Consider the following 13337-nt stretch of genomic DNA (forward strand, 5'->3'; position numbering starts at 1 on the left):
CACATTTTTTTGACACATTTTGGTCAGGACCTATAAAGTATCGAGGTTTGATACTAGGCCTGCACGATTCGGCGAAAAATATGAATGCCGATTTTTTAACTTAGAATCGATATCACGATTCTTTCCTCACAAAGCGTAATGTTTATTGCTCACATGAACCATGACAAAACAAAACATATTGGCAGAACCAAAAATAGATTTCTTTTGGCACCTATAGCACATTGCGCAGCACCACAAGCCTGTAGCATTGCAGCGCTTAGGAGCGCTTCAAAACCTGTTTTATACAGTCTGTTTAAAACTCCCAGAACAGAGAAGTAGCTTTTCGTGATGCAGTCGGCTCACAAAATTAAATGAGAATCGAACAAAAATCATTTGAGAAAAAAATATTCAAGATTGCGATTTTATCACGATTTATTGCGCAGGTCTATTTGATACCCAGCTCTAATCTGCTCTACATTTTACAGTATTGACTGAAGTGTGTTAGATGAGGGGAAAGTATACAGGAGGCCATTGTTTATGTAGTCAAGTGTCAGCTGGAGCAGCCTCGCCTGATGTCTGGCTGCAGCTGGTGCGAAGCAGCAGAGGAACAGAGACAGAGGGAGACAGCTGGATACAAAGCACTCCCCCTCTCACACTGCCTCGGGTAAAGCCAAGGAGCTAGAAGTGCCTGAGACCTCCCCTGAGCTCGCTCAAGAAGCAAAACACTGAGAGGCACCGCCAGCAAGTAAAGCTGCTCAACTGTGGCCTTCATAAAGAGGCGAGCAGAGGCAGGATCCTCTTCTAGTGGTAGAAAATGTGTCCTGGCTTGGGAAGGAAGGCAGAGAAAGGAGGTGAAGGGTTATAGCTAATCTATAGGGGAAGCAATACATGTGTACAGCTGACTTCTATGACATGGATGCCTAAAGAGAGGGTTTGGTGCTATAAACACTAGCTTGTCTTTCACAGGGAGGACAGAAGAACAGGTTATAGCCCATAATGGGTGTGACAGCTTTTAAAGACCGGTTTGGTCGGTTTACGGCTTAAGGACACAGAAAGCCAGCCTGGCAACACAGCAGGCGGAGGGAGTATTCCTAAAAGTAGATCATTCATTCATAATTAGCTCTCATCAAGACTGATTGCAGCTCTGCATTCATTCTTACTAGCTCAAAAATGGAAAAAAGATAGTTGGAACGTAACCAGTACTATACATCCAATCTTTCCAACTATAATCTGCCTCCTTCAATGCACCGCAGACTATTTATGTGGATAATGTATTTGTGTGTTGCAGTTGACCACCGCCCTAAGCCACTGTGACAAAGCCTGTTCTTTAAAGCAATACAATAGTAGTAGTTTCTTCAAATCCCATTTCATTAGTTGAACTGGCTGAACAGACGTTCAATTAACTAATTTAATGGATTTGGATTTAACTTTTTTTTTTTTTTTTTCCTGCACTCAGATGGATGAGTTTTTTTTCTTCTGAGTAAATTTCCCTGACAAGTTTTAAAGTCTGTATACTGGTCTCAATACATATGACCTACAAACTGAACAACTGTTTCAAATGCTGATTTTCTTTTAATTCAAACAAATGCAATTATACAAATTACTAAGAACCAGCTTAACAACAGTTGTTTACTATATATTACATGCTTCTCAAATACATAAAAAATCCTCTAAAAAAAGACAGAACCAGTGTATTTACAATATCAACATTTACATACAGCTTGATTCTCTTAAGAGAAATTGGGAGCACCAGTCCATGATTTCCAGCATGGATAAATAACCATGTTAAAATAAAAAATAAAACTGGATTTTCTGTCATCCTGCAGTGACTTATCAGATGTGGCAGTGATATCAAAGTTTGGGACTTTGGGTAATACTCAAATGGTGACATATATTTGGCTCAATTGTACTGTAAGCACTGACCATGGGATAGATTGAATACTTTGTAAATGACAAACTAGAGTACAGTGTGGTAGATACAAGCTATGCAATGATGAAACTATGTGTGGTGACTGCAGAATGCTACAGTAAGTAGCCACCTTTTGGACTCATTTTTAATGAGTTTAATCCTTCATTGTGATAGTGTCCTTATATTGTAAGTCCTTGTCCAATCCTTCATGGTTACACTGTTCATACATGTGCGCAGAGCGTTGTTCATTGTGGCTCAGTGTCCTCTCACAGAGACGGTACTAGTCCTTGGTTTGTGAAGTCTGCATGTCGTCAGTAAAACACTGGAGAAGTTTAGTCCACCTCAGGTCCTGGTATAGCTTCAGTGCACAAGTGCCATCACCACAAACTTGCAATCCAGACATGAAGATGCTCCCGTGGGGTTTTGTTATGATTTAAACACAAAGTAGTTGTCGGTCAGTTTGGCAATTGCATTCAAGAGAACAGAAAATGAGAGGGCTTCATTTCCTTTACACGCTGAATCCGACATAAGTTCCGTTCCTTCATTCTTTGGATCCTCTTGAACAGAACAGGTAAGTGCAATCTAAGGCACAATGACAACTTGTCAAGGTAAAAATTCATACAGCACATTGAGAGACAGGCAACTACACTATTGTTCCCGGTTTGGAGTCTTCATGCCAGTAAATCTGCTCCTCAGGTTCCAGGTTAGTGTGCATTTGGTTACTGGTGTGTGAGTCCATTTGGCTGACATCTATGTAGGATCTGTAATAAACACATACAATTGAAACACATTAGACAGGTGGCAAACTGAATGTAGCTTGTGACTGGTTAACTACGAGTTTAGAATGAATTAACCCTGGGCTGGTAAAACCATCCTGTCATATTTCATCTTCATACTGCCAAAAATCAGGAACCTGAACTAAAAAAAGTAACAGAAACATTCATGAACTCATTTACATCATGTGTTTCAGGCATGTTAATAATAAACTCAGTTTCAGACAAAGTGTAAACCCAGGGTCAAACATTCTCACCCAACAAAACAGCAGATGCACAAAGCAATTATGCACACACATAGCTTTCAAATGAGACACTATTCAGGGGTCACATTTTTTCCTCTGCCACACAAGTGCTCTCCCACCACCACAAGATACCCAGAGAAACAAAGGAAAAATCAACCAGAGTAATATGAAAGGATTTGGAGCTTTCTGTTAGTCCCTGCCACATATATAAGACATCACCATCACCATGATAACCATGTGGGGTTAATGGGGTAGTTTCACATTCTCGTCTCACCCTTTCTTCTGTGCTGAGACTGATAATTGAGGGGAGGGGGTTAATTTTCCTGGTCAGTAGCATAGGCAACAGCACCACACCTCTCTAAAGGCCCCACAGGGCACGCCATCCTATCACTGCTCCGCCACTCAAACTCTGGGGGACATCTGCGCATGAGAGGGGGCAAAGGTCAAGGGTGAGTGGCAGCACATGGGCAGGGAGACTGCATGGGCCAAAAATAAGGCAATCAGCAAAGAAAAACAAACTATGTAAGGCACACTGCAGAAAAATGTGACCACTGGATGACAATATGCCAGCTGGAAGAGGAAGTGGGGCAGGCATGTTTTTCAAAGAAGCCATGCAGTTACCTTATCATACATGACAATCACCGATCAGTCAAACATCTCAAAAATGCAAAGTTCACTTCAAAACATCAACAAGCAGACTATGGAGTCACGTTGCAGACAAACGGAAAGAAGCAAACGCACAGGCTCCGGCTGTTGCTGTTTACTTACTATGAACTACCTTTAGCAAAAGACACCTTACTGAGCCTGTGCCCTCTGGAGGATTGTGGCTGCGCAGGGCTGGAGGCCACCTGTCTGACCCGGCAGCCGGGGGAGTAGGAGGAGGTAAAGGAGGAGGAGGGTAGGGAGGAGATGGAGGAGGAAGCTGAGGAGGAAGAACTAGCAGGGGAAAAGGCACAGCGCCTCTGGCCATCAGGGCTGTGCCGGGAGCCTTTAAAGAGCTGTGAGGAGCCATATCTATAAGAAAGCAGGGCCCAGTGGACAGTTAAGGTGGAGAGCAGAACTAGTCTTAAGCTCTGAGGAAGAACTGCCTGCTGGTTGCACAGATCCTATAATCCTACGGCTGAACCAGGGTGTCATGTTAAGCAGATGAATGTTTTCTGATTTTCTAACTTAAGTGTGAAGTTGAAGAAAATTTAAAATTGTATACACATCAGTCCACAGTATTGTTGTGTGTAAGGGCTATCAAAACCAAATGCAGCTTATATTTTCTGTAGCCATCCATTCTAGGTAATTAAACAGTAGCATTTAGCTCTGGGGATAAGGAGGATCAGCTTATTGGATAAGGAGCTAAGTTTTTTTTCTCACCTGTTGTGGGCGGAGTGGCTGTAGGGGGCTGTACTGTAAGAGTAGGTCTGTGGCGCGTGCATGGGCATGTCATATTCCAACATACCACCACCACTCATGTGGTTGTGCCAGTTTACACTAGAGGACGCTGAGGATACTGGAGAAAAAAAATGCTACAAGTCAGCTACTGATCCAGATACATGTGACACCATGGTCAACGACATAATGCATGAGACTGGAATACATGGTGCAGTGATCTAACCTGAGGAGTAGATGTTCCTGCCGTTGTGGCTGTTGGGTGCAGGCATGGTCTGATAGCCCAGGCTCTGCTGGGAGCCTCTGTCATAGTCGTAGTTGTATGCTGCCTGTTTGTGTGCAGCATTGCGATGGTACCAGCCTCTCAAGTGTTCAGCCACCAAAGCCTTCTGGATGTTCTTGCCGACCTGCTCGTTGCTGCGGGGCACCTGGCGGTTCCTGGGTGGCCGCAGCGTGGCGTACGGGTTCTGCGACATGCTGTCTATCTCGTCGATACCATAGTGACTGTGCAAGTCGTGGCTGTGATAAGCTGTTGGGCTGGAGTTGTATGGAGGATTTACGCTATAGTGTCCCTCCATCTCATTGCCGTACATGTAGACTCCATTAGAGTAAGGCTCTGGTTCTGCGTAGCTGGGATAACCCGTCACATAGTAGGCTGTCGTGGTGGGTCTGGCCTGTGGCTGGTAGGCGTAGCAGCGGGTGTCGGGCTGAGCCAGGTTAGGCATGCTACCCGTGTTGGCATACATGTCCTTTCTGTGGCGGCCGCGAGCTCTGCGCCTGTGCGTGTGGTTACCAGGGATACTGTACTCTACGCTGGATTGGCTTGTGTAGGAGGAGCCGTCATCGAGGACCTCAGTGCTGTTGCTGCGTCGGGCTGGGGAGAAGGTCAACGTTGGCACAGGAGGTTCTGTCTCTGTCAGGAGCTGAGACTGGGACTCCAGACTACCGCTACGCTGGCGGAAATGTTGTGGAGCATCCTCTGATCTACAATTTAAAAACACTTTTTAAACGATGTTCAACAAAACAGAATTGTAAATAGAATCCCATTTTCTTCAAAATGGTCTATGTGTTACTATGGATGTCTCCATTAATTTAGTTATTTGCAGATTGATTGTGGAAGTGATGATGTGAACAGCATGACTGGTGTGTAACTTGCTCCATGAGCTGTTGATGAGACAAATATCTGAAGGTGAAAAAGTAAAAAATAAAGAAATACACTGATGAATAATGGCCCTACCTGAGCTGAGTGCTGCTGTGGGCGTTGCGGGTAAGGAGGGGGGTGGGGGGCATGCTGCGGGCATCACGTGGCTGTCTGGAAGCCGGTTTAAACGGGCTGCTGTGGCTTGATAAGGCATTATGGTGACTGTAGTGGAGAGATTCCTGGACTTGGCCGTAATATAATCTGAAACACAGGAAACAACAATGTTTTCAGGGCATTTGCCTCTTTAGGGCAGAGCTTTTTATTGAGATCAACACCTATCCTCTCTTCATTTTCTCTCAAAACTGAAGAAAAAAAAAAAAAACTTTGGTTTGCTTGAATGCAGCACTTTAGTCATCACTTTCACGTGAATGACTACCATTACATAGTCCATTGATCATTCTTTTCATGCAACAGCAAGCGTTATGACTGTTTAAAATTAGATTAAATCTCTGAAGCTGAGGGCAACACATCCCCCATATCATTTTGTAAACACTAATGAATTTTATGTCATTTAAACTAAATTTCCAGGGCCACTATGCTGTTTCCCTTGTTCTCTATCCTCATAGCTTGGAATTATTGTCTGCTCCTTCACAGGCAGCGACATGTTTTTCTCCATCTATTTTTAAAGCCAATGCGTTGGTCTGATAAGAGGGAGATGGTTGGAGAGGCAGGAAAGAAGGGAGGAGGTGACTGGCAGGAATGTAGCTCTCAAAGCACTCTACAGGTCTGTACTGGCTCCATGCTTAGGGCACCTACAAAAACAACTGTCAAACACACACTGGAAATTCAAATATTAAAAAATGTCATGGGTATCAATGCTAGCTGTGTACCTGCTGTCTGCATGCTCATTATTGGCAGAGTCCCGTCTGCCATTGTTGTAGTGGATGTCCAGAGTTTCTGCATGGTGTGGTCTTGGGGAATACTGAACCGATCTGGACCGCTGCCTCTGGTTACTGAGCTCATCATCTGGATGATAAAAGTGATTGCTTGGTTAACATGTATCTAAAATGCAGTAAATGGGGAAGGAGAGTTTGCACATGCACACTGAGCATGGATATGGTTGGGCACTTACCGTCATCCAGTGTGAGGCTGTCAGATAGAGAGCTGAGGTCTGAAGGGTTGACGTCATCTGGTAACAGAAGAGAGAAAACGGTCCTCAGAGACGCCTCTGATATTCAACTTTTCATAGAAAGTAACAGACTTTTCAAATCGATTACCACTTGTCACAACGTGAAAATGAATTTAAAGCACTGATAGCATGTTTAAAGTTGTCATTTCAGTTGGTGACAACATCTACCTGCTAAGATGAGTGAGGCTCTCTGGGTCGGTTTCCTTCCTTTCTTGATCCTGTAAGCGTTGATCTCCCTTTCAATCTCCTCCAGCTTCCTCATCGCATCCAGACAGTTGTTTCTCCTCTTTTTCTTCACCGTCTTACAGAGGTCACCCTCATTGGATAACTTCAGGGCTGCTTCCACGATCTTCTGCTGCAAGGCGAACCTGCTCTCCAGATTCCTCAGATATGGGTCCTGCAGAGAAAACACACACATAGTTAAAAGGGAATTTCCCACATATAAAGACAGATCCTATCAGCAATAGTAGTGCTCTGAACAAAGAAACAAACGTTCTCCGATCTCCAAGACACAATATTGGAATCTATCTAAAACATTGATTTTCAGTGGCTGACATATTCATATTCTATATCGTATTAATTCTTCCAATTGACTTGCATATAGAAACCAACTACAATTCACAAAAAATGTTTCAGGCAATGCATTAGGCAATGTAAGCCCCTAAAAACACACACATTAAGCTCTTAAGCCTGATTTCAAAAAGTCAAACGATCTAAATGATCTCTAGGTTTGACAGTGTGACATGCTAAATTACATAACAGATTTATATCACAACACAACAATAGCTATACTAACCTCATCATAGGGGAAAAGGTCATCCAGCTTGAAGGCTGTCCCAACACGGCGCCGTATGTGAGGAGCTTTCTCACCTGTGGCCAAGGGATACTCTTTAGGCAATCTGCCAGTAAGTTCCTGCAAATGAGAACAACCAACAGTCAGCTGAGAGTGTTGACGTTTTAAGCGTCATTGGAAAGTCATCAGAATGAGAGAGACACTCACAGCTTCTCTCAAGCAGATCTTTTTCAGTTCCTCAAGTTTCTGTGTCAGTGTGTCTTTAAGGTCCTTCTCTTTCTTTTTCAACTCAGCAACCTTCTCTTTCTTTTGTTCCTCACTGACTTCAGAATCAGCAGAACCTACAATAATGACACATCTGATTAACTACAAATTATAGTAATCAGTCATCATTCATCATTGTAATGTGGAACAGAAGCCATTATCTTATTTACTCTCTGCTTACCAGCTGAGATCAGGCTTCCGTTACTGGCCATGATAAGCTGGTCTCTGCTCTCAATGCTGGAAAGTTTACTGATACGCGGGGCACAGATTTCTGTGAGGTCCATGGCGATGTCTCCTGAACTCCTGGTTGTGGTCATCGTTGACTGTAGAGAAGGGAAGAGACAGTTAGGAGGAGGGAACAGAGTAGTGAGGGAGGGATTGTGAGTACTTCATTTAAATGACAGCGCACTGCAATAGTGGCGATGCCATTTGCATGCTTGGTACTCCAAGCGCACTGCTTTCTCATTGGTCAGTGTGGACTCTATTCCTGGATGAACACTGATACCATCTGCCTTTGAGGGAGACAGAGGCTGAATGACCTCATTAAATAGCCCTTATGCTCCGCAAATATACAACATTAACACAAACACATGGACCATGCGTGTACCTTCAGGACATTTGGACAACTTTAAACACTCACAAAATGACCTAGTCTGTGAACACACTGTGCCTTTTCCTATTTATTCTCAATGGGGCAGTCATAAAAAAAAAACATGTGTCCGTTTGAAACTAAACACTTCACATTTTATATGGCTAGTTGTAGTTCACTTTCAGTTAAACATGTTTCCTCTTAAGCCAAATACAAGACAGAAATAGGCATAACAATAGGCACGCCTACTACGACTATATCATTCTGCCTGCTATATCAGCAGAGTGATAAAAATCTTTTACTCAGAGCAATTACAAGCTCTTGTGCATTTTCAAGTTACCTAACCGCCTGCTACTTTTGATTCAATAGATAACAGCCATTCTATTCCTTTTAAACAAAGGACATGACAGTTTCCCAACATAAGGCATACCAGCACAGGACCTATTCACATAAAATACATAAAATGTCATATCCCTTTATCAAGCTATTTACACAAGTCACTTGCATAGGACATGGAACAGGCAGTGCATCACATGATGTACAGTCACTACTACACTATGCTTTGACGCTTGGCTCATTTTACAGCCTGGTTAAAACAGGTTAAAACTATAGTTCACACTGATCTGCTCAGTTAAATGATAATCAATGTTAACACTCAAAATTCCGATCATAATTGGGTCAATAATACTTAATAGGATAAGATCAATAGGAAAAACTGACTTTTCCCGTGTGATCTCCCTAACCCACACCCACACACCTGACCCTGATCTGTAGGTGGGTCATCTATGCGGGCCACTTGACATGAGGCAAGATCTCTACACCGGTCAAGCATTAGATTGTTAAATTTGAGTCAGCAGTAAATGTGAACAAAGTAAAGTGACCCCGAGGAGAAAACAGAAAGACACTCACTTTGCTTTGCTTTCTGTCCAGGTAGAACTGGTGCTGACTGATGGCCATCACCCAGATGGTTTTAATCAGAGAGTGGCTGGCATACCACGTGTGAATAACCAGACCAGTCTGTCCGAAAGTTCGCTTGGTCACTGTTCTTCTGTAGAAGATAAGACCAACATTAAGTACTTGTGCTGATTCAAGAAGCAAATGTGTTCAAATCCTGAATACAAACTTGATGGTAGATAAACAAGGTTCTAATTAAGATAAAATAAGATGTGTTAAGCAAAGATTAGAAAAGCATTCTTATAAAAATGTTGTCCAATTTGTTTTTTTAAATAATAAAACTAAAGAGCAACATAAAACTCATTTAAAAAAAAGACATTTAAGTGGGATTTAAAAATCAGAATCAGAAATACTTTATTGATCCCCAAAGGGAAACTGTTAAAAACATTTTTGAAAGGGTAAAAGTGCCATTTCAAAGTCTGTGGGAAGGGCAGAGGTCTTGTAACAACCATAGAATAATAAAGTGACCATTCAACAGCAGGAAAACAATTATTTAACAGACAAGCTACAGCTATTAACATTGTGTCCTAAATGGGCCACTGGCTACAGATGCCCTTCACAGTGTGTAAGCTGTATGATAACAACATTGGAAGCAATCAAACACTTGAAAAACAGTGAAGATCAGTTAAGATAAATTAGGCGGTTTGCCTTCTCTGACCTGTGAGGGTCGTTCACTTCCACGGCAAATTTCTTCTCGCGGAAATACAAATTCTCTAACTGCTTCCACTGATACAACTGCAGAGACAGTTTGGCAGAAAGGGGGAGGGGAGGGGTAGAGAAACAGAACACATTACTGAGCACACAAGCTAACACAGGACTACTGATTCAAAAGTGGATTTGCACTACAGAAACAGAAATGTTATTTGATGCACAAAGAATGTAAAACACACCGTCGCGTTCATATACACAGAAAAGGTAGAAGCTTCCTATAGGAGCTGGATCTATTTCACCAAATGACAACACAACGGGAGACTGGTGATAAAACTTGCTTTGTTTCAGTCACAGCAGCCTGTCTTTTAGCACAATTTCTTTTGGTTATCTTACTTGCAATATTAGCAAAAACCACAGCCGAAGCTGTGAATGGGGCTCAGCGGGCCAGCCAGTCAGGTGTAGGTTCAGGCAGAAGAGAAGCAATTATAATGCTGCCGCAACTGCAGGGAGCAAAATCGTGCCAGGCGGCAGGCCAATTTCTCATTTCATTCTTCTGTGTCGGAATGAAACATCTGCTCCACTGATACTGGGTTTAATAAACAGATGAGCCACTTGTCTGTGAACTGTTCCCTGTTCTCATTTTGGTAAAAAGAGAAACGCTGCACAACAATAGGGCTGAGATTAATGTAGGAGAACATTTATAACCACAGTTTTATCTGACACCAGTACAAAAAACACATTAGATATCTCTTGTACCCTAAGAGAAACTGTGCCTGACAAGTGTAAGAAATTGCAACAAGCAAACACCTATACACTATAAAAAATGACATTTCTTCCTTTACAACAGTATGGCTCAGAGAGTACTTGTATATAGATCACATATAGCAGGTACAACACCTCACAAAAGAGAAAATTTACAGGAGCACTAGGAGACAATAAAACATAAAAACCCGGTGACCATTTGACACACTTAACAGGTAATAGTTGGATACAATGATAAGGCTTACCGTGAAGGGTATTTTTTTTTGCTTATCAAATCCCTGCTGAATTCTGTTGGGTTTGTATTTAATCTTTTGACTTTCCCACAGGGCTAGAGCTTCCTCGAACAATACTCCCCCTTGTCTGTTCTCAGGGAGCTAGATAGGTGTTGCAAGAGTTTCAGCTGAGCTGACCACGCCCCTTTAACCACCCCCATCCTCTGACATCACATATACATCACATAGACCTGCCTTCAAGGCTCTGCACTGCTCTCTCTCTCCCTCTCCTACACAGCTAACTTCCTTTTTAGTCAGACCAGACAAACCGGTTGTACACAAGTATTTGCTTGGCCAGGATTTTCTTAGTTTGAAACTTTTTATTTTTTTATTTTATCTCCGCTCCACTTCCTGTCACTCACAGGTACTGTGGTGTAATACCCCACTTCCAACTGGGAAGTTCTCTGCTTTTCATATTGTAAATACCACAGAAAGCACTGGTGTGTGCCTGAATCTACTATAACCATCTCCCCCACCAAGGCAAACATGTTAGGAATCTGTTACGATGGTCTAATCATTAACAGCAAAGGCTCTCTTTGCTTTCCTGTCCGGCCACTTAACCAGGCAAAAAGAAACACTATGCATTATGTTTTTACTTACATCCAGCAAGAATGACACCTTAGAGTTTAAAGCTACATGTTTAATCGGTCTATTACACTTTGACAGGAAGCTTCCATTTTGTATGAATCTTAAATTAAGATGGTTTTACTCCTAAGCTATAGTGCTATTATCAATGGCAACACTGAATGCCAATGTTTGATTTCTTGTCAAAGTTTAAAACTATTGTCTTTATAATTGTGGGCATTACATATTCAGTCTATCAGTAAAATTAAGAGCATGGTGCTAAATGAATAATGGAAATTACCCAGCAGGACACTTCTAAAAAGCTTATCCCATTGCAGAGGGTACCCCATGCTAATTCACACTATCACTATCACTAGGAACATTTACATTGTAACAACAGATCTGGAACAAAGGTCTTGACAATGAACACACACTTTAACTGGATCATTCCTCCTATTAGAGAAACGTCACACCCGTGTGTCAGAACATAGATGAAACTAAAAGAGGACTCTCATGTGATTGCTGCTAAAGCCACTGCCAAAATATTTCAAGGATGTGACACACCTTAATCCCTACAATCACAAGACTGCAAGAAGTCCTTTTAAAGAGCAACTTACCATTTGAATTACTTTCTTTGTTAGTTACTGATATCATGCCACCTAGCTTTACTCATAATTATAAGGCTGCGGTCCATCATCTGTGTGTGAATATACATTTAAAACCTCTTCAACGTGAAAACTAACTTTGGAATCCATATGTATTAATGTCACACTTGACCTAGCTTTATTGACATGACATATAGCTCTCTTACAAAGAACTCCGGATGTTACATTAGTGTATTTTCTTCTCTAGAAAATCTAGTTTCTACATAATTTACCTACACATTGATTCACTGGGGTCTTCCACCTGTAAGTTGCTCTTAAAGTGGAACCGATATGAGAAATCATTCTGCAGACTAGCAAGTTGAAATACTCTATGAATACTCTATTGAAATACTCTATATACACTATGTGAAAGACTGACTCATCAGTTCAACTCCTAACCTACCTTTTACCAGGAAGCATGCTAGCATACTAGTACACCCATGATTTGAGGAAATACACAGAATTTCGGTATCTTCTATCTTTAGTATTTACTTCCTTGTTTTTGCCAAACAATTCATTACAGGCAAGTGGGAGAGAGCCAGAAATGCCTGTGGTTTCAGATGGGATCAGGCTGTTCAGATAATGCTCACACCCACAACCCAAGGACCCTCAAAATCACACATGGATTTTCATCCATGTGTGATTTGTGTCAAAAGCTGAATCACATGCCTGTACAAAAATATTATTTGCCCCACCCTTCACATAACACGTCACATACCAGCTCTAGCTGGCTAGCAACACTGTACATTTCCAAAACATGACGCATTGCTTTAAGTTGTGAAACCTTTATATGAAGAAGACACCGGAAGGCCCTTTTTCCTTTTTTGATTCATGATGGGGTGAGTGTAATCAAAATAAAAGTGACGAGGGAGAGGATCTCTTCGGTTTTCATTTAAACTTTCTTTTAACTTTTTGTTTTTGCAATTGGCTGACACTGTCACCCATTATAAACTGATCAATTTTGGTTTTGCTGGCTCATCATACATGCGGTCTGCAAAAGGCAGAGTATTCACATTACTAAATGTGCCACTTCTCCAAAACACAGCAGGGAGAGTGGGCTTTTGAGTTCCAGGCCATTCAATATAGAGTGATGCATGTATGCAGAAAACATAATTAGGTTAAGCTAATTAAGCGGCTTCCAATGGTTTTTAGGTATATTTAAAGTAAATACTACACATCTACTGACCTCAGAAAGAGAGAGAGAGAGGGGTGGGGGGGGGGGGGGGGG

At 42.0% G+C, this 13337-nt stretch overlaps 1 protein-coding gene across 7 annotated transcripts in view; it reads right to left on the reverse strand.

Annotated features, from left to right (window-relative positions):
• Nucleotides 1-1526: 1526 nt before the first annotated feature.
• The window catches only part of frmd4ba (FERM domain containing 4Ba), a 46095-nt gene continuing 34284 nt past the window's right edge, over nt 1527-13337 (reverse strand). For 2 of the 7 annotated variants that reach the window (XM_032512617.1, XM_032512611.1), the window contains exons 12-24: nt 9875-9951; nt 9172-9310; nt 7855-7996; nt 7617-7750; nt 7413-7529; nt 6785-7013; nt 6560-6616; nt 6318-6453; nt 5524-5688; nt 4513-5270; nt 4272-4407; nt 3675-3920; nt 1527-2649 (exon numbers count right to left, since the gene is read on the reverse strand). In XM_032512617.1, coding sequence (XP_032368508.1) covers nt 2649; nt 3675-3920; nt 4272-4407; nt 4513-5270; nt 5524-5688; nt 6318-6453; nt 6560-6616; nt 6785-7013; nt 7413-7529; nt 7617-7750; nt 7855-7996; nt 9172-9310; nt 9875-9951 — 2337 coding nt within the window. In that variant the 3' untranslated portion in view covers nt 1527-2648. Of the gene's footprint in view, nt 2650-3180; nt 3327-3674; nt 3921-4271; nt 4408-4512; nt 5271-5523; nt 5689-6317; nt 6454-6559; nt 6617-6784; nt 7014-7412; nt 7530-7616; nt 7751-7854; nt 7997-9171; nt 9311-9874; nt 9952-13337 lie in introns of those variants that run through there. The other 5 variants (XM_032512614.1, XM_032512613.1, XM_032512616.1 and 2 more) reach the window with 5 other exon arrangements.

This window comes from Etheostoma spectabile, chromosome 4 (assembly GCF_008692095.1).
Source record: "Etheostoma spectabile isolate EspeVRDwgs_2016 chromosome 4, UIUC_Espe_1.0, whole genome shotgun sequence".
NCBI classification, from domain to species: Eukaryota; Metazoa; Chordata; class Actinopteri; order Perciformes; family Percidae; genus Etheostoma; species Etheostoma spectabile.